This window comes from Parasteatoda tepidariorum, chromosome 8 (assembly GCF_043381705.1).
Source record: "Parasteatoda tepidariorum isolate YZ-2023 chromosome 8, CAS_Ptep_4.0, whole genome shotgun sequence".
Classification (NCBI taxonomy): domain Eukaryota; kingdom Metazoa; phylum Arthropoda; class Arachnida; order Araneae; family Theridiidae; genus Parasteatoda; species Parasteatoda tepidariorum.
In genome coordinates this window covers 18626944-18649613 of record NC_092211.1, presented here as the reverse complement: position 1 = coordinate 18649613, position 22670 = coordinate 18626944, and the positions used below count along the sequence as shown (strand labels likewise).

The 22670-nt window shown below is 42.9% G+C and overlaps 1 protein-coding gene across 1 annotated transcript; it reads left to right on the top strand.

Annotated features, from left to right (window-relative positions):
• The first annotated feature begins 3727 nt into the window (after positions 1 to 3727).
• On the top strand, positions 3728 to 22122 carry LOC107439103 (mesocentin). Its single transcript, XM_043046643.2, has one exon. The coding sequence runs from the start codon at positions 3839 to 3841 to the stop codon at positions 22004 to 22006; it is 18168 nt and encodes a 6055-aa protein (XP_042902577.1). The 5' UTR covers positions 3728 to 3838; the 3' UTR covers positions 22007 to 22122.
• Positions 22123 to 22670: the final 548 nt, after the last annotated feature.

The following is a 22670-nucleotide window of genomic DNA, read 5'->3' as shown; positions in this document are numbered from 1 at the left end:
TGATCAGTGACCGGAATTCTGGCCCGTGGGCTCTTTGCAGTTGGACAGCCCTGATTTATGGCATTAAACTTTTGAATTGAACACTTTGAAAGAATCGTTTGCATGCATGTTGCTACAAGAAAACTTGTGTGTGTGGGGGATTAATTTTAACCGGTAACAGCAGTTCTGTTTTAGAACATTTTGGCTGCTCAATCCTCACTCTCGTAACACCAATTCTACAGATTTAAAAAAAAAAACATGTAATTTTGCACGTTTTTAGAGAAAGGTTAGAAGAATATTCTAATATGAAAATGATATTCATGCTGTCATTAGTTTCTTAAATATTTTAAGCCAAAATTTGAGATATTTTTAAGTTTATTAAGTCAGTTTAGCTAAAAAAAATTTTAATGGTAGTATTATTTTAGTTTAGGTTCATTTGTTTTTCGATTCATTGCACCCATTAGTTTAAAGTTCATTGTTTATTAGTTAGTTCGGTTTCATTGTATTAGGGATAGTTTATGTTTACCTTGAAAGGGTAAGGGATGTTAGTGTTATGTTGTAATTTGTTATTGTTGATCATGTGATATTTCTGGCAATGAAATTTTGAATTGTACAATTCGAAGATAAGATTAAGAACTATTAGATAAAAAAAAAGCATGAAATTTTGCACGTTTTTAGAGAAAGCTTGAAGTTCATTCTTACATGAACTTTCGTTGTTGTTGTTGTTGCCTTATGCCCCTTGTCAATACTGATAAACCTACTTTAAGGTAAAGGGGGTTCTGCTACTGCTTATTTCCCGATGGAGGCCATCCATGGCTGAGAATTCAAATTCTGTCACACACATAAGCCAAAATCCGTTTTACAGAGAGGACACATTCACACGCCATTGATCTATCCATAGATCGTAATTTTGACCTAAACCAGAGTACAACAAATCCGATCCAGTACCCCCAGAGGCGTTGATTTGTTATGAGAACTTGAAAGACTTTGTGACCTCGACAGATTTAGCATGCACCAGTCACCATTTTGTACGCGGATAGTCTGCGGCCGGCAGGGATCAAACTCACGACCCATTTGGCACTGGTCCAACACCCTACCAACCAGACTATCTCGGTCTATGTGAACTCTTATAACACTCAATAAGTTTATGAATTGGAGAGTATCCTGTGAGAGAAAAAAAACAATGTTGTCGTCAGTTTGTTTTAAGGTTTTAAGGTGCCAGTTGTCAAAGGTTTGAAGAGCATTATATGAAAACATTATTTATGCTGCCATTAGTTTTTTTAAAAAAAAATCAATATTGAAGATATTAAATCGTTTAAGTCAGCCTAGCTAAAAAAAAATTTATCGTTAATATTATGTGATCTTTTGCTCGACGTATTCTTACGTCTAAATATGAACAATACGACGTATTTTGTTTTAGTTTCTAATTACCTTTATATCAATTAAGTCCTTGAATTGCAACTTTTTGCAAACGAATATCAATGCATTCGAATAACTTGAACCAATCAGATTTGGGATGGGTGAAAGGATCGAGGGAGGAGAGCTTAACTGGTGAAGCGATTTGTAAAGAACCGCGGAAACAATTTCTAGATTCAGCAAGTGATAGCGAGCAGGAAGTTTAGTCTCTAATACAGTGATTCTCAACCTTTTTTTTGTGGCGGCACAATTTTAACGATTTCGAAATTTGACGGCACACAATGAAAAAAACTAGTTTAAAAGTAGTTTACTTACCTATAATACACTGTGTTAAATAGTTTGTGATAATAATTTTGAATGTGAAATAAAATAATATGTACTACAAATGCACGTTTATTAAGGGATTAATTATTTCTTTCGATGAATTTTTTATTAGTTGGGAACAGTTATTTATTTTTTTGCTAGTTATTAATTGTTAGCTTGTTTTCTATAGTTATTTGCTGTTAGTTTTTCTACATTGTTATTTTTTTATGATTTCTTGTTAACTAGTTTTTTTTGCTAATTTTAATTGTTAGCATATTTTTTTGTTAGTTATCCTTTGTTAATTTGCTTTTGTAACTATTAATTGCATAGCTTACTTTAATGATTAGCTTTTATTTCCGTTTTCTTTCTTTCTTTTGTTATTTAATAATTTTAATGGCCATTAAGTTTTCTACTTATTTCGACAATTTTTAAAATTGCCATTGACAATTTAAACGCTTCCTCCTTATTTCAACTTACTTTAAGATTGTCAGAGACAAGACAATCAAAGATTTTCTCGCGGTTAAAGACCGGAAAAATTATTATATATATATATATATAATATTATGTATGTATACATAATATTATACATAATATACACTTTTCTTTAATTTAAACTTTACTCGAAATAAAAAAAGTATTATAATTTTTATTGTATCATTTCTAATATTTGGCGTCACACAAAAGTGCCGCGGCACAGTGGTTGAGAATCACTGCTCTAATATTATTAAAATAAAGAATACAAATGTTGAAGCATAAAAGCTGTTGTGTTAAAAAAGACTAAGGTAAAAAAAAAAGGTCGAAACAGACAGATTGGTTACAGAAATTTGCAGAAACTTCAAAAAAATCATGACGCTCTAACTTTTATTTTGACATTGGCATTGATAATCCGATCCATACAGGATTTCCGGTTTTCAATGTTCAACTCCATTTTTTTCTAATATTGAACCCCCAATTCAGAAAACTCTAGACAAAAATTGAAAACCTTTATAGTTAATATTAGATTTTGCGTATTTTACTGAATACGCTACTTAAATGAATCAAAAAGGTATTTGCACCGATTTATGAACTCATTTATCCAAAAATTATTCCACGTAGAAAAATAAAAAAAAAAATTTGCAATTTTTTTTGTTTAATGCTGATTAAATGCTTTGTTCATTGTAAGATGTACAAACTTTATTCATTATTATAATCTAAGATTTGTATGGAAAAAATTCATTAGATTCGTTGCAATAAAATTTTAAAGTTGATAGTTCAGTAAAGATTCGAAAAATTAAGCTTTGCTGATTGATTTAATACTTCTCATGATGAAAAAGTTTCTTTTTTTTTTTTAAAAAAAAAAGGAGAAGCAAAAAACAGCTAAAGAGTGATACAATATTTTTTTTAAAGAATAAAATTGCTTTAGAAGAAAAAAATGAAATTGTGTTAGAGTTATNTTTTTTTTTTTAAAAAAAAAAGGAGAAGCAAAAAACAGCTAAAGAGTGATACAATTATTTTTTTAAAGAATAAAATTGCTTTAGAAGAAAAAAATGAAATTGTGTTAGAGTTATAACTATTTAGTAACGTTTTTGAAATAAAATTAATTCCTTACGGATTAAATCCCTTAATCTCTAATCAGACCAAAATCTATTAATAATTTATATTACTTAACACAGTAGTATGTAAAGATTATCCTATTCCTCAATATATTGTATTTTGTAAAGGTATTTTTAGATCTTTTTTCGAATTAGATATTCGAAAAATATGATAGTTTTCCTTCATGGCTGTAAACTATTGTTTATAATAGAACTAATGGCAATTTTTATTGGAAAAATAATGTTCTTTTCCATCGATTCCAATCCCCAAGTGTTTGTTTTGAGAAGGCAATTGAATTTGATATATACCCATTAAAAAACGATAAATGTGATGTTTATGGCCGGTCGTAATGAAAACAGCAAATTGATTTCGATATACAACAGCTATGCAAATAGTTATTAGAAGAAGAGGGTCGTAAAGTTCTTTATAGAAAAGATTAAAGTATTATGTACAGATCTATAAAATCTGTTGCGTTGTAATGAAATCAGGCAATTGAATCTCCGTATAAAAGCCGACATTTTCAAGGGAGCGTCCACAGTAACTCATTGGACAGTTTTGCGAGCACAACATGGGGTGGTTATCCCATGTAATTATCGCTATTTTTCTAATAGACATTCATCCCACTAAGATTTATGCCCAGGAAGTAGGCATCGCACAAAATGATCCTTTGCTATCTCGAGAAACTGGATCGAACTTTGCAAGTTCGTTTGTGAATTACTTAAAGTCATGCGGACAGTTTACCATAAAAGAAGCCGACCAGTTCACGGAGGTATTGGATACTCTCACGGACGCTTATGGAGATTTTGCTAACCTTCAGTTCCAGTCCCGGACGTCGATGATGGCGGCTGCTGCCGGATTTGCCGCTGCCATCTCTGAAAGGACTGCCAATGACGTGCACGCGGGTGACTTGATGCCCAAGTCTGGATGCGTCATAAATGCATTGAAGCATGCGTTTATAATGTCCACAGGAGTATCTAACCCTTTCTTCATCTCGGAAGTAAGAAAACTGATCCAGATATTCTTCCTCACCGACGCCGCTCCCTTGGACGAGCTACCTGAACCTGAATACGTAGGTGATATTGGTGGAGAAGTGGCGGGAACGAACCAAGGTCCAACCGGCGATTTAAGAGCAGCTGCTCCAGATGATTTAGCCGATGATGATGATTTAGGCGGAGGAGAAAAAGGAAAAAGAGGTGGACCCCGAGGAGATATGGAAGCAGGGATATTCTCCGCAATATTTGGCAGTGACGGAAGCAGCAGCAGCTACGAAACGACTGAATATGTAACAGGTGAATACCAAACAGGAGAATATGTAACAGGTGAATACCAAACAGGGGAATATGTAACTGGTGAATATGAAACTGGAGAATATACAACAGGCGAATACGAAACTGGAGAATACGTAACAGGTGAATATGCAACTGGAGAATATACAACAGGTGAATACGAAACAGGGGAATATGTAACAGGTGAATACGATACTGGGGAATATGTAACAGGTGAATATGCAACTGGAGAATATACAACAGGTGAATATGCAACTGGAGAATATACAACAGGTGAATACGAAACAGGGGAATATGTAACAGGTGAATACTCGACAGGAGAATATGTCACCGGTGAATATACAAGTGGAGCAGCTGCTAGCAAGAAATGTGCTCCGAAAAAGAAAGGAATTATATCTGGTTTTATTACAGGAATTTTTGGAAGCAATGGAAGTGATGACTGTGAAGAAGAAACTGGTGAAGCTGTGTCAGCTGAATACCAATCTTACTATTATTACTCATATATAACTGGTGAGTATTACTCAGGAGTTTTTGATTCTTATACATACAGAACAGATGAATATATTACAGGAGAGTACTATACTGGCGAGTTTTCGTCAACTGATTACTACACGGGAGAAATAATTACTGCAGAACAATACTCGGGTGGGTACGGATCTGGAGAATATTCGTCAGCTGAAATTCCTACGTTTGTTGTATTACCAGGGCCTAATGGTGAGCAAAGACCAGTACAGATTGTAATTGCTGGGCCAGGATCGACACCAGGTACTGTTACTAACTCGAATGGATTGCTTGTGAAAATTGTTTTGCCCTCTGGAGGTGATGTTACGCCTGGCACGATTCCGGGATCTAATGGAAGAACAATCCAGATAGTACCAGCAGGACCAGGCGTTACGCCAGGAATTATCACTGGTACTGATGGTTATATAATTAAAATTGTTATACCAAGTTTTCCCCACCCCAAACCATTCCCACATCCAAATAAACCAGGACGTCGTGTCATTTTTGTCACTGGACCGGGGGGCCGTCGAATTCAAATAGTACCCGCTGGCCCAGGAAGAACACCAGGTACTGTTACTGATAACAATGGAAACATCATTCGAATAATACTGCCAGCTGGAGGAGGTATTACTCCTGGATCCGTTAATGGACCAGGTGGTAGAAAAATAGTAATTATTCCTGTACGTCCCGGTACGTCACCTGGTGTCATCACTGGCTCTGACGGTAAAATCGCCACTATCAAAATTCCGCCATTCCCTCGGGGAGGAAGGAGACCTCATCACAGTACTCCGAGTTATGTTGAAGGCCCCGGTCGCCAGCTCATTCAGATAGTTCCTGGAGGACCTGGTACTACTCCGGGTGCTATTACAGGGCCAAGTGGAAACATTGTGCGAATCATACTACCCGCAGGAGCTGATGTAACACCTGGTAACATTAAAGGTCCCAATAACAGACAAATATATATTCAACCAGCTGGAAAAGGTACTACACCAGGAGTAGTTACAGGATCTGATGGCCAAATAGCCACAATAATTATACCACGATTTAAAATTAGACATCCCTTCCATGGAGGATTCACTCCAGTCCCAATCAATGGTAATCATGGACAAGTGATATTAATAGTACCTGGTGGTCCAGGCAGAACACCAGGCTTCGTGACAGCAAAAGATGGCAATATAGTCAAAATTATTTTACCGGCTGGAGCAGATGTAACACCAGGATCTCTTCCAGGCCCAGGCGGTAGACCTATCCGTATAGAACCTGTTAGGCCAGGCACTACTCCAGGAGCAGTAACAGGCTCTGATGGAAATATTATTAAGATATTAATTCCTCAATTCCCCATGCCAGGTCCATATATTGAAGGAAGTACTCCTTTAACGATAAAACTTCCTGGCGGAAGACCTATTGCAGTAATACCGGGAGGACCAGGTACAACACCAGGAGTGGTTACAGATCCAAATGGCCGCATAATTAGAATTATATTACCGGCTGGTGCTGATGTAACTCCAGGAAGTATTGAAGGACCATATGGACAAACAATTAAAATTCAACCAGAAAGTCCAGGATCTACTCCAGGTGCAGTTACAAACAGTGATGGTCACATTATAACAATTATAATACCTCTGTTACCCATGCCTGGTCCATTTGGACCTGGTACAACACCCTCTTACGTCAAAGGTCCGAAAGGTGAGCTAATACAGATAGTTCCAGGAGGTCCCGGCACAACACCTGGAGTTCAAACCGGTCCTTATGGAAATATCATTCGAATAATACTGCCAGCTGGAGGAGATGTAACACCAGGAACTGTCAAAGGACCAGGTGGAAGGACAATAAAAATTAGACCCGCTGGACCTGGTACAACACCTGGCGTACGAACTGACTCAGATGGCTATATAATCGAGATAATTATCGAAATTTTCCCAGCCCCAGGTCCATTCGGAGGAAGTACTCCCGCTTTCCTGCGAATTCCAGGCAGAAGACCAATCCAAATAATACCTGGAGGCCCCGGAACAACTCCAGGTACAGTTACAGATCGAAAAGGTAATATCATTAAAATAATTCTTCCCGGAGGAGCTGACGTTACTCCTGGATCAATTGAAGGTCCAGATGGGCAACCCATTCAGATAATACCTGTGAGACCAGGAACAACACCAGGAGTTATAACAGATCCTAACACTCACAAAATAATCAAAATTATAATACCGCAATTCCCATATAAAAATCCGTTTGGACCAGGAACCACTCCTGTTCAGATTGCAGGTCCTAATGGACGGCCGATTCAAATCATTCCCGCTGGGGCTGGAACAACACCTGGCACAGTAACGGATAGACATGGAAGGATAATTCAAATTATTATTCCAGCGGGATCTGATGTAACACCAGGTTCAGTCGATGGACCAGGAGGAAGACCGATAAAGATAGTTCCAGTCGGTCCAGGATCAACGCCTGGTGTCGTAACTGATTCAAGTGGACAAATTATCAAAATAATAATTCCACAATTCCCAGCACCATACCCTGATATACCAGGAGCAACACCAGGTATGGTGAGATTCCCGAATGGGCGACCAATTATAATTATTCCAGGAGGTCCAGGTACAACTCCAGGAGCGATTACAGGACCAGATGGAACTATTATCCGAATTATACTACCAGCTGGTGGCGCTTCAACTCCTGGAACTATCAAAGGTCCTGGAGGTCGACCAATCCAAATTGAGCCCGCAGGCCCAGGAACGACTCCAGGAGTGGAAACTGGAAAAGATGGTCATGTAGTTAAAATATATCTCCCACGCTTCCCATCACCAGGCCCTGCTGGACCAGGTAGCGAACCATCATATATTACAGGACCACAGGGTCAACCGATTCAAATCATTCCAGGAGGACCGGGCACGACACCGGGTGTCGTAACTGGACCATATGGAAACATAATCAGAATAATAATTCCTGCTGGAGGGGATGTTACGCCTGGAGATATTCCAGGTCCGGATGGAAAACCTATAAGAATTGAGTTCCCAGGACCCGGAACAACACCAGGTATAGTTACAAAACCGGGTGGAAAAATAGTTAAAATTATTATTCCATTTTTCCCACAAAACTTGCCATCCGGATTTTCTACTCCAGCTGAAGTGAAAGGGCCTGATGGAAGACCAATACAAATTATTTTAACAGGACCAGGAAGCACACCGGGTACAGTAACTGACAAAGAAGGGCATATAGTTCGAATATTACTACCTAATGGTGCTAATAAAACGCCAGGATCTGTAAAAGGACCTGGAGGTCGTCCAATAAAAATAGAAACAGTTCAACCGGGCTCTACACCGGGAGTTGTGACAGGTCCTGATGGACAAATTAAGAAAATCATAATTCCTGTTTTCCCTGTACCTGGGGACGAACCATCCTCGGAGACTACACCGAAGAGTGTTCCAAATCCAGATGGTGGCAGACCGATACAATTGATTCCAGGGGGACCAGGTACAACACCCGGAGTAATAACTGATTCTGACGGACACGTTATAAGAATTATATTACCTTCTGGAGCTGATAGAACACCAGGTTCTATAGATGGACCAGGAGGAAGGCCGATAAAGATACAACCACTTGGTCCAGGTACCACTCCCGGAGTTGTTACTCGACCAGATGGCTCAATTAAAATCATTTTCGTACCCCAATTTCCATCTTCAGACAATAATGCTCCAGGTCCAAAAGATGATGGACCATATGGCCCAGGTAACACCCCGGGAAGCGTTGAAGGTCCAGATGGTCGACCGATTCAAATTATACCAGCGAAACCTGGTACCTCTCCTGGTGCAGTCACAGACGCCAGTGGTCGCATAATAAAAATAATTCTTCCAGTAGGATCAGGTACCACCCCAGGAACAGTACCGGGACCAAATGGCCATCCGATTCACATAGTGGTAGCAGGTCCAGGAACCACACCTGGCTCTAAAACAGGACCTGATGGAAATATCATTGAAATTGTATTACCTAATCCAAATAGGAAACCTGAAGGAGGAGAAGCTACGACTCCAAAACAAGTTACGGATAAAAAAGGAGCGTCAATATCTATAATACCAGCCGGACCAGGAACTACACCTGGAGCAGTAACAGATACATCTGGAAACATTATAAGAATTATATTACCTCAAAATGGAGAAAAAACACCAGGTACTATTAAAGGACCTGATGGTAGACCAATTAAAATTTTCCCATATCAAAAGGGTACGACACCAGGAGTAAAATTAGGCCCAGATGGAAATGTGATAGAAATACACTTACCCAAAAATCCCTTCGATAAACCCATAATACCAATTAAGCCCGGAGGTGGAGGAAGTGGTCCAATTCAGATTGTTCCAGAAGGACCAGGATCAACTCCTGGAACTGTTACTGGACCAGATGGAAGCATAATTAAGATTGTATTCCCTCGTGGAGCTCAATCAACACCTGGAACAATTCCAGGACCGGGTGGTAGGCCGATAAAAATTGGACCAGCTGGCCCAGGAACAACTCCTGGAGTAGAACAAAACCCAGACGGAAGTATTAAAGTAATATATCTCCCATCTTTCCCAATTGGACCAGGAACAACAGTTACTAGTTCGGGATCCAAGGGACAAGGAGGAACGACTCCAGGAGAATCGGGTGAGGCTCCCGGTCCTAGCACACCTTCACAAATTACAGGACCAGGAGGAAAACCTATCCAACTCATTCCTCAAGGTCCAGGAACAACTCCAGGGACCGTAACCAGGAAAGATGGAACTATAATATATATAATTCTACCTCGAGGTTCTGGAACAACTCCTGGGTCTGTTGAAGGACCAGGTGGAAAGCCGATCAAAATATTACCAGCCGGACCAGGCACAACTCCAGGAGCTAAAACCGGTCCAGATGGTAACATTCAAATCATTTTTATACCACAACATCCAACCACAAGACGTGATGGTAGTACTCCCTCTCATATAACAGGTCCAGGTGGAAGACCCATCCAACTTATACCAAGCAGACCAGGACAAACTCCAGGAGCAGTTACTGGACCAGATGGCTATATTATATACATTATCTTACCAACAGGGTCAGGAACCACACCAGGTTCCGTCGAAGGACCTAATGGACACCCAATAAGAATAATGCCTGTAGGCCCAGGTTCAACACCAGGTGCAAAAACTGGTCCTGATGGCAACATAGATGTAATATACATTCCTCAAACTCCAAAAAGCAGCACACCCTCTCAAGTAACAGGACCTGGAGGAAACCCTATACAATTAATACCACAAGGGCCAGGGACAACACCCGGAGCGGTAACCGGCCCAGACGGTACTATAATATACATTATTCTACCGAAAGGTTCTGGAACAACACCTGGTTCAGTTGAAGGTCCAGGAGGAAAGCCAATTAAAATTCTTCCAGCAAAACCGGGTACAACACCAGGTGCAGAAACTGGACCGGATGGTACAATCGAAATCATTTATATACCACAGTACCCAACCACAAGAAGAGACGGTAGCACACCATCTCAAATTACAGGACCTGGAGGAAGACCAATTCAACTTATACCAAGACGACCAGGACAAACACCCGGTACAGTTACCGGACCTGATGGCTATCCGATCTATATAATATTACCTTCAGGATCAGGAAGTACACCAGGTTCAGTTGAAGGACCAGATGGAAAACCGATTAAAATTATGCCTGTAGGACCAGGAACAACCCCAGGTGCTAAAACTGGCCCTGATGGTACGATTGAAATTATTTTCATTCCGCAATCAGAAAGTACACCAACTGGAAGCACACCTTCGCAAATTACAGGTCCAGGTGGAAGGCCAATTCAACTTATTCCTCAAGGACCTGGCAGTACTCCAGGCGCAGTTACAGGTCCAGATGGCGTTATAATATATATTATTCTGCCGAGAGGTTCTGGGACAACTCCAGGCTCCGTTGAAGGGCCAGATGGACAACCTATCAAAATAATGCCAGCTGGACCAGGTACTACACCAGGTGCTGAGACGGGACCTGATGGCAACATCCGAATTATATACATACCATCACATCCAAGAACTAGACCGGATGGTAGTACGCCTTCTCAGGTAACTGGACCAGGAGGAAGACCAATACAACTCATCCCAAGTAGACCTGGACAAACTCCAGGAACAGTTACGGGACCTGATGGTTATATAATTTACATAATATTACCATCCGGTTCAGGTTCAACTCCAGGCTCAGTCGAAGGACCTGATGGAAGACCAATAAAAATAGTTCCTGCAGGACCTGGTACTACACCGGGAGCAAAAACAGGACCTGATGGCAGTATCCAGATCATATATATACCACAGCCTAAACCTTCCAGCACACCATCGCAAATTACAGGTCCAGGTGGAAGGCCGATTCAACTTATTCCTCAAGGACCTGGCAGCACTCCAGGCGCAGTTACAGGTCCAGATGGTGTTATAATATACATTATTCTACCGAGAGGTTCTGGGACAACTCCAGGCTCCGTTGAAGGGCCAGATGGGCAGCCTATCAAAATAATGCCAGCTGGACCAGGTACTACACCAGGTGCTGAGACGGGACCAGATGGCAGCATCCGAATTATATACATACCATCACAACCAAGAACTAGACCAGATGGTAGTACACCTTCTCAGGTAACTGGACCAGGAGGAAGACCAATACAGCTCATCCCAAGTAGACCTGGACAAACTCCAGGAACAGTCACGGGACCTGATGGTTATATAATTTACATAATATTACCATCCGGTTCAGGTTCAACTCCAGGCTCAGTCGAAGGACCTGATGGAAGACCAATAAAAATAGTTCCTGCAGGACCTGGAACAACACCGGGAGCAAAAACAGGACCTGATGGCAGTATCCAGATCATATATATACCACAGCCTAAACCTTCAAGCACACCATCGCAAATTACGGGTCCAGGTGGAAGGCCGATTCAATTGATCCCTCTATCCCCAGGTAGTACACCAGGCGCAGTTACAGGTCCAGATGGAGTTATAATATACATTATTCTACCGAACGGTTCTGGGACAACTCCAGGCTCCGTTGAAGGGCCAGATGGACAGCCTATCAAAATAATACCAGCAGGTCCAGGTACTACACCAGGTGCTGAGACGGGACCTGATGGTAGTATTAGAATAATATACATACCATCACATCCAAGAACTAGACCGGACGGTAGTACACCTTCGCAGGTTACGGGACCAGGTGGAAGACCAATACAACTCATTCCAGGCAGACCAGGACAAACTCCAGGTACTGTTACAGGACCTGATGGCTACCCAATTTACATCATATTACCTTCTGGATCAGGAAGCACACCCGGCTCATTTGAAGGACCAGATGGACAACCAATAAAAGTTATACCAGCCGGGCCTGGTACAACACCTGGAGTTAAGACTCGCCCCGATGGTAGTATTAAAATTATATATATTCCACAATCCCAAGGTACAACACCAAGTGGAACTACAGTTACAAGTTCTGGATCCAAGGGACAAGGAGGAACTACGCCAAGTGGCTCCAGCAATGCACCGGGACCAAGTACGCCTAGTGGAAGTACACCGTCACAGGTTACAGGTCCTGGAGGAAGTCCGATTCAGCTCATTCCTCTGTCACCAGGTAGCACACCAGGCGCAGTTACAGGTCCAGATGGTCGTATAATATACATAATTCTTCCGAATGGTTCTGGAACAACTCCAGGCTCCGTTGAAGGGCCAGATGGACAGCCTATCAAAATAATGCCAGCTGGACCAGGTACTACACCAGGTGCTGAGACGGGACCTGATGGCAGTATTAGAATAATATACATACCATCACATCCAAGAACCAGACCGGACGGTAGTACACCTTCGCATGTTACAGGGCCAGGTGGAAGACCCATACAACTTATTCCAGGCAAACCAGGACAAACCCCAGGCGCAGTTACAGGACCTGATGGCTATCCTATTTACATCATATTGCCTTCAGGATCGGGTTCAACACCAGGTTCTTTTGAAGGTCCAGATGGACAACCAATAAAGGTGGTGCCAGTTGGTCCTGGAACTACACCAGGAGCAGAAACGAGACCGGATGGCAGTATTAAGATCATTTTCATTCCCCAATCTGGAAGCACTCCAAGCGGAAGCACCCCATCACAAGTCACTGGTCCAGGAGGAAGGCCAATACAACTCATCCCACTATCCCCAGGTAGTACACCAGGGGCAGTTACAGGTCCAGATGGAGTTATAATACCAGATGGTCGTATAATATACATAATTCTACCAAATGGTTCTGGAACAACTCCAGGCTCTGTTGAAGGGCCAGATGGACAGCCTATCAAAATAATGCCAGCTGGAAAGGGTACTACACCAGGTGCTGAGACGGGACCTGATGGCAGTATTAGAATTATATACATCCCATCCCATCCAAGAACAAGACCGGACGGTAGTACACCCTCTCAAGTTACAGGGCCTGGGGGAAGACCGATACAACTCATTCCTAGCAGACCAGGACAAACTCCAGGTACAGTAACAGGACCTGATGGTTATCCAATTTACATTATATTACCCTCGGGATCAGGAAGCACGCCAGGCTCTTTTGAAGGACCAGATGGTCAGCCAATCAAGGTGGTGCCAGTTGGCCCTGGAACTACACCTGGAGCTGAAACAAGACCAGACGGAAGTATTAAGATAATTTTCATTCCACAATCTGGAAGTACTCCAAGTGGAAGTACACCATCACAAGTAACAGGTCCCGGAGGAAGACCGATTCAGCTGATCCCACTATCTCCAGGTAGTACACCAGGCGCCGTAACGGGACCAGATGGATCTGTAATATACATAATTCTACCAAATGGTTCTGGAACAACTCCAGGCTCCATTGAAGGGCCAGATGGGCAACCAATCAAAATAATGCCGGCTGGACCAGGAACAACACCAGGTGCAGAAACGGGCCCTGACGGCAACATCAGAATTATATACATACCGTCGCATCCCAAAACTAGACCAGATGGCAGTACGCCTTCTCAGGTTACAGGTCCTGGTGGAAGACCGATACAACTCATTCCTAGCAGACCAGGACAAACTCCAGGCACTGTTACTGGACCTGATGGATATCCAATTTATATAATATTACCTTCAGGTGCGGGAAGTACACCCGGCTCGTTCGAAGGACCAGATGGACAACCAATCAAAGTAATACCGGCAGGACCGGGTACAACACCTGGAGTTAAGACACGACCTGATGGCAGTATTAAAATTATATTTATTCCACAATCCCACGGTACAACACCAAGTGGAACTACAGTTACAAGTTCTGGATCAAAGGGACAAGGAGGAACGACACCAGGAGGCTCTAGCAATGCACCAGGACCCAGTCCAAGTGATCAATCTACACCTAGCCAACCTATAGTGGTTACATTGAGCCCAATCTCTGGACCAGGTGGTGAACCAATTCAGTTGATACCTGGATCAGGAGGCAGTACTCCTGGAGTAAAAACCGGTCCTGATGGACAACCTATTACAATAGTATTGCCTGAAGGTGCTGGAAGTACACCCGGAACCATTGAAGGACCCAATGGAGAGCCTATCAAGGTTATACCAATTCAACCGGGAACCACACCAGGAGTTAAGACTGGACCAGATGGTAGCATTAGCATAATCTACGTTCCGCAGTCTTCGTCTACTCCGACTGGTAGAAAGACGCCAAGACAACCTATAGTGGTTACATTGAGCCCAATATCTGGACCAGGTGGCGAGCCAATTCAGTTGATACCTGGATCGGGAGGCAGTACTCCTGGAGTAAAAACCGGGCCTGATGGACAACCTATTACAATAGTATTGCCTGAAGGTGCTGGAAGTACACCGGGAACAATTGAAGGACCCAATGGAGAGCCTATCAAGGTTATACCAATTCAACCGGGAACCACACCAGGAGTTAAGACTGGACCAGACGGTAGCATTAGTATCATTTATGTTCCACAAACATCATCTACTCCTCAAGGACCAGATGGTGAACCTATAACAAGTTCTGGTGTTAAGAGCCAAGGTGGTACAACTCCCGGTGGTTCTGATATAGCTCCTGGTCCTAGCACTCCTTCTCAAGTTACTGGTCCAGGAGGAAGACCAATCCAACTTATTCCATTGCGACCTGGAAGTACGCCTGGCACAGTTACTGGTTCAGATGGTTATCCTATATACATAATATTACCAAGTGGATCAGGAACAACACCCGGATCAGTAGAAGGGCCTGATGGTAAACCCATAAAAATACTTCCAGCAGGGCCAGGTACAACACCAGGTGCTGAAACGGGACCTGATGGCAGCATCCGAATTATATACATACCGTCACATCCAAGAACTAGACGTGATGGTAGTACACCCTCTCAAGTTACAGGTCCTGGTGGAAGACCGATACAACTCATCCCAAGCAGACCAGGGCAAACTCCTGGCGCAGTTACAGGGCCTGATGGTTACCCTATTTACTTCATATTGCCTTCAGGATCAGGTTCGACACCAGGCTCTTTCGAAGGACCAGACGGGCAGCCTATTAAAGTTGTACCAGTTGGTCCAGGTAGCACACCTGGAGCAAAGACGAGACCTGATGGTAGTATTCAAATAATTTTCATTCCACAGTCTGGCAGCACTCCAAGCGGAAGCACTCCTTCGCAAGTTACTGGACCAGGAGGAAGCCCAATCCAACTTATTCCAATGCGACCTGGAAGTACACCTGGTGCTGTTACGGGACCTGACGGTTCTATAATATATATTATTTTGCCTAGTGGATCAGGAACAACTCCGGGATCTGTAGAAGGGCCTGATGGTAAACCCATAAAAATACTTCCAGCTGGGCCAGGTACAACACCAGGTGCTGAAACGGGACCTGATGGCAGCATCCGAATTATATACATACCGTCACATCCAAGAACCAGACGCGATGGTAGTACACCCTCTCAAGTTACAGGTCCTGGTGGAAGACATATACAACTGATCCCAAGCAGACCAGGACAAACTCCTGGCGTAGTTACCGGACCTGATGGTTACCCTATTTACTTCATATTGCCTTCAGGATCAGGTTCGACACCAGGCTCTTTCGAAGGACCAGACGGACAGCCTATTAAAGTTGTACCAGTTGGTCCAGGCAGCACGCCCGGAGCAAAGACGAGACCTGATGGAAGTATTCAAATAATTTTCATTCCGCAGTCTGGCAGCACTCCAAGCGGAAGCACTCCTTCGCAAGTTACTGGACCAGGAGGAAGCCCAATCCAACTTATTCCAATGCGACCTGGAAGTACACCTGGTGCTGTTACGGGACCTGACGGTTCTATAATATATATTATTTTGCCTAGTGGATCAGGAACAACTCCGGGATCTGTAGAAGGGCCTGATGGTAAACCCATAAAAATACTTCCAGCTGGGCCAGGTACAACACCAGGTGCTGAAACGGGACCTGATGGCAGCATCCGAATTATATACATACCGTCACATCCAAGAACCAGACATGATGGTAGTACACCCTCTCAAATTACAGGTCCTGGTGGAAGACCGATACAACTCATCCCAAGCAGACCAGGACAAACTCCTGGCGCAGTTACAGGACCTGATGGTTTCCCTATTTACTTCATATTGCCTTCAGGATCAGGTTCGACACCAGGCTCTTTCGAAGGACCAGACGGACAGCCTATTAAAGTTGTACCAGTTGGTCCAGGCAGCACACCCGGCGCAAAGACGAGACCAGATGGAAGTATTCAAATAATTTTCATTCCACAGTCTGGAAGCACTCCAAGCGGAAGCACTCCTTCGCAAGTTACTGGACCAGGAGGAAACCCAATCCAACTTATTCCTATGCGACCTGGAAGTACACCCGGTGCCGTAACCGGACCAGATGGTGTTATAATATACATAATTCTACCGGAAGGTTCTGGCACAACTCCAGGCTCAGTAGAAGGGCCAGATGGTAAACCCATAAAAATTCTTCCTGCAGGGCCAGGTACAACACCAGGTGCAGAAACTGGACCGGATGGCAGCATTCAAATTATATATATACCATCGCATCCAACAACAAGACCAGATGGTAGCACACCTTCTCAAGTAATTGGTCCTGGTGGTAGACCAATACAGCTCATTCCAAGGAGACCAGGCCAAACTCCAGGAACAGTAACAGGACCTGATGGGTATCCAATATACATAATATTACCAAGTGGATCCGGTTCAACTCCCGGATCAGTAGAAGGTCCAGATGGTAAACCAATCAGACTGGTTCCAGTTGGTCCTGGTTCCACACCAGGAGCTCAGACGGGTCCCGATGGAAGCATTCAAATTATATTTATTCCACAATCTCGAAGCACTCCAAGTGGAAGCACGCCATCACAGATTAAAGGACCGGGAGGACTGCCAATTCAACTTATTCCACAAGGTCCAGGAACTACACCAGGTGCGGTTACACGACCAGATGGTTCTATTATATACATTATTTTGCCTAGTGGATCAGGAACAACTCCTGGGTCAATAGAGGGACCTGGAGGTAAGCCGATTAAAATAGTTCCAGCTGGACCAGGCACAACTCCAGGAGCAAAAACTGGTCCTGATGGTAGTATACAAATAATATTTATACCTCAAGAACAAAGCCGTCCAAGTGGTACTACACCATCTGAAGTTAAAGGTCCAGGTGGAAGACCTATTTATCTTATACCAAGTCGTCCGGGACAAACTCCAGGTGCAGTTACAGGGCCAGATGGTTACATAATTTACGTTATATTGCCTCAGGGCTCTGGAACTACACCGGGTTCAGTTGAAGGACCAGGTGGAAAACCAATTAAATTGATCCCAGTAGGACCGGGTACTACTCCTGGAACCAAGACAGGTCCTGATGGAGTCATTGAAATTATATTCATTCCATCATCTCCTGGTGGTGGTAGTACGCCATCTCAGGTTGAAGGACCAGGCGGAAGACCTATTCAACTTTTACCCTTACAGCCTGGAAGCACACCTGGTGCTGTTACGGGACCTGACGGTTCTATAATATACATTATTTTGCCTAGTGGATCAGGAACAACTCCGGGATCTGTAGAAGGACCAGGAGGTAAACCAATAAAAATAGTTCCTGTTGGACCTGGTACAACACCTGGAGCAAAAACTGGCCCTGATGGTACAATAGATATAATATTTATATCAGGACAGCCAAGCAGTCCTGGTGGAAGTACACCATCCCAAGTTGAAGGACCAGGAGGAAGACCGATTTATTTGATACCAAGTCGCCCTGGACAAACTCCGGGTGCAGTTACAGGACCAGATGGTTACATAATTTACATCATATTGCCACGAGGATCTGGAACTACACCAGGTTCAGTTGAAGGACCGGGTGGAAAACCAATTAAATTGATCCCAGTTGGACCAGGTACCACACCTGGAGCGAAAACGGGTCCCGATGGAGTCATTGAAATTATATTCATCCCAGCATCTCCTAGTGGTGGAAGTACCCCGTCTCAGGTTAATGGTCCAGGAGGAAGACCGATTCAACTTATACCCTTACAACCTGGAAGCACACCTGGTGCTGTTACGGGACCAGATGGTTCCATTATTTACATTATTTTACCAAGAGGATCAGGAACAACTCCGGGATCTGTAGAAGGACCAGGAGGTAAACCAATAAAAATAGTTCCTGTTGGACCTGGTACAACACCTGGAACAAAAACTGGTCCCGATGGTACCATAGAAATAATATTTATATCAGGACAGCCAAGCAGTCCTGGTGGAAGTACACCATCTCAAGTTGAAGGACCAGGAGGAAGACCAATTTATTTGATACCAAGTCGCCCTGGACAAACCCCGGGTGCAGTAACAGGACCAGATGGTTACATAATTTACATCATATTGCCACGAGGATCTGGAACAACACCAGGTTCAGTTGAAGGACCGGGTGGAAAACCAATTAAATTGATCCCAGTTGGACCAGGTACCACACCTGGAGCGAAAACGGGTCCCGATGGAGTCATTGAAATTATATTCATCCCAGCATCTCCTAGTGGTGGAAGTACCCCGTCTCAGGTTGATGGTCCAGGAGGAAGACCGATTCAACTTATACCCTTACAACCTGGTAGCACACCTGGTGCTGTTACGGGACCAGATGGTTCTATTATTTACATTATTTTACCAAGAGGATCAGGAACAACTCCGGGATCTGTGGAAGGACCAGGAGGTAAACCAATAAAAATAGTTCCTGTTGGACCTGGTACAACACCTGGAACAAAAACTGGTCCCGATGGTACCATAGAAATAATATTTATATCAGGACAACCAAGCAGTCCTGGTGGAAGTACACCATCTCAAGTTGAAGGACCAGGAGGAAGACCAATTTATTTGATACCAAGTCGCCCTGGACAAACCCCGGGTGCAGTAACAGGACCAGATGGTTACATAATTTACATCATATTGCCACGAGGATCTGGAACAACACCAGGTTCAGTTGAAGGACCGGGTGGAAAACCAATTAAATTGATCCCAGTTGGACCAGGTACCACACCTGGTGCTAAAACGGGTCCCGATGGAGTCATTGAAATTATTTTCATTCCTGCTTCGCCGGGTGGTGGAAGTACACCATCAGAGGTTGATGGGCCAGGAGGAAGACCGATTGCACTTATACCTATGCAGCCTGGTAGCACACCCGGTGCTGTTACAGGACCTGATGGTGTAATTATTTATATTATTTTACCCCCAGGTTCCGGAACAACTCCAGGCTCCGTAAAAGGACCAGGAGGTAAACCAATAAAAATCATTCCAGTTGGTCCTGGTACAACCCCAGGAACAAAAACTGGACCTGATGGTACCATAGAAATAATATTTATATCTGGACAGCCAAGTAGTCCTGGTGGAAGTACACCATCTCAAGTTACGGGACCAGATGGTAGAATTATATATCTTATTCCAAGTAGACCAGGACAAACTCCTGGCTCAGTCACAGGACCAGATGGTTATATAATTTACATTGTATTGCCTGAAGGATCTGGAACGACTCCTGGTTCAGTTGAAGGACCAGATGGTCAACCCATTAAAGTGATCCCTGTTGGACAAGGTTCGACACCTGGAGCTAAAACAGGCCCCGATGGTAGTATTCAAATTATATATATCCCAAGAAGACCAACTACACCTGGTTCTGGAAGTACTCCAGCACCAGTTCAAGGAGCGAATGGTCAACCTATTCAAATTGTTCCTGGCAGTCCAGGTACCCAACCGCACGCTGTTACTGGTTCCGATGGTTTTATTATTGAAATCGTCATTCCATATGGATCCCCCGTTACCCCTGGATCAATTGAAGGGCCGAATGGGCAACCTATCAAAATAATACCAGCTGGACCTGGAACAACTCCCGGAGCAAAGATTGGGCCAAATGGCAGAATAACGGAAATCATTCTACCAGTGTACCCATTCGGAACAACGCCTGCTTCACCATCTGGAGGAGGTTTCACTCAACCTGATGGTTCTCCGATAAGAATAGTCCCGGGATCAACTGCTGGTTTCGTAACTGGGCCAGATGGTAGTGTGATAGAAATAGTTTTACCTGCAGATGAACCTATTACACCAGGTTCTATCAAAGGTCCCGGAGGTCGACCAATTAGACTTGTTCCAGCTGGACCAGGTACTACTCCAGGTGCTAAAACTGATCAAAATGGATACATAATCGAACTTATTCTACCTAAGTATCCTTTCGGCCCACCGTTACCACCGAGTGGAGGACTTATGAATCCTAATGGTCAACCAATTCAAATTGTTCCAGGAACCACTACAGAAATTGTAACAGGCTCAGATGGATTCATTGTTGAAATCATTTTGCCTCAAGATGAACCAGTTACTCCGGGTAGCATTAAAGGTCCAGATGGCAGACCAATCCAAATACTTGTCGCTGGTCCTGGAACTACTCCAGGAGGAAAGACTAATCCAAAAGGTCAACTTACATCATTAACATTACCTCAGTATCCTTTCGGACTGCCACAAAATAATCGACCACAACAACCAGGACAACCAGGTTTTGGCATATCTTTCGTGTTCCCAAAATATTTGAATAATAAACATCAACCGGGAGGTATATTAGAACCCAGTCAGTTCCCTTCAGGAATAACCGAAATCATAGAGGGTTCAGTAAGTTACTCTAGTGTAGTGACTATCTTACAATCAGTTTTCCCAGGAGGCACCATCGATCCAAATTCCATTCCTCAAAGTCACCTGCAAGGTCCTGATGGTAATTTCTATCTACCAGGATTTACAGGAACAATGGACAGTCTAAGTCTTCTCAATGACGGGTTCCCAGATTTCCAACAACCTGACGACGACGGTCAGCAATTCGGAGGTGTATTCTACCTACCTCAACTGCTTCAACTGATCCAGAATATTCCAGGCACTGATGGAAACTTTGATTTCCCCGGCTTGAACGGTCAATTACAAAGTTTCTGTAAATACTCCAACTTTGATTACACGCAAGGTGACGATTACGACATGCAAGCGCCATCTCCTTTCCCAGCATCTAATGACCTGGGAGGAACCAAGCCAGGCGGAAATATCCTAGGTGGTAACTTGAAGTTAGGAAGCCCATTCTTCACGCCCAGAAACTTAGGGGGAGGTACTTGCGATACTGATGCAGCTGGTACCCTCAGGAAAGCAAGGACAGCACTCCAGGAAGTATCCCTTCCTCAGTCTCAGCAAGCAATAACTACTCTACTGAGAGCCATTCAAGCTGGTGTGGATGCATCTGATGGTAACGTTGATTACAACATGTTTTTCAATGAACTTTCAACAATGGTTTCTCAAGTACGTTCTGGAGTGGCAGGTGGTAAGCCGGACGTCGGTATGCTTCAATTACTCTTTGAAGCTTTGATAGCCTCGCTTGAAGCACTCAATTCAGCAAATATCAGCGGTTTCTCGGCGGTCGAAGTTACGGAAGACATACCGATATATGCTGCTTTCCTCCAAGAAGTGTTCTACTGATGAAAGTCTGTAGTGTGCGTTGTGTATAAAGAAACAAAGTCATTTAAAAATTTCACCAATTTAAATTATATTGTAATTTTTATAATGATGTGTATAAATAAAAATTCTGTCTTTTATTTAAGTACTTATTATTGGTTTCATTTTTATTTCCACGTGCATGAAAATGCTTGTGATAATCATGCTGCAAGATTACAGAATTAGTCATTTCGGTCACCACAGTGGTGTAAAATTTTAAATATGTATATTTTGACTACATAAGATGGGGATGTTTTTGGCATCAAGACTCAGTTAAATCTCATTTCTTCAGAAATAAGGTTCACTTTAACGTTTTGGGGAAGAACAATTACTACTAGATGCAGTGTTTTCTTCACAGAAGAAAAAATGGGTGAGAATTTCTCACCCTTTCTCATGAAGAGGGTGAGATTTCAAAAAGTTAAGTAAGATTTCTAAAAATTAAAAAAAAAAAAAAAAAGAGACTTGAAAAAAATATCATTTCTTAAATTATAATACATTTTTAACATCTTCCAATTTTTAAAGCATTGAATATTTTTGCTGCATCATCATAAGGAAAATGTTCTACATCTACTTTTTCATCAGCTATTCTCATTAGGTTGCTCAAATGCGTATTTGTTTCGTTTTGATCGTTTCTATCCACATTTGTTTC

What these genes read in the sequence shown, in the direction of transcription:
- LOC107439103 (XM_043046643.2), top strand. Translation starts at nt 3,839, where the DNA reads ATGGGGTGGTTATCCCATGTAATTATCGCTATTTTTCTAATAGACATT.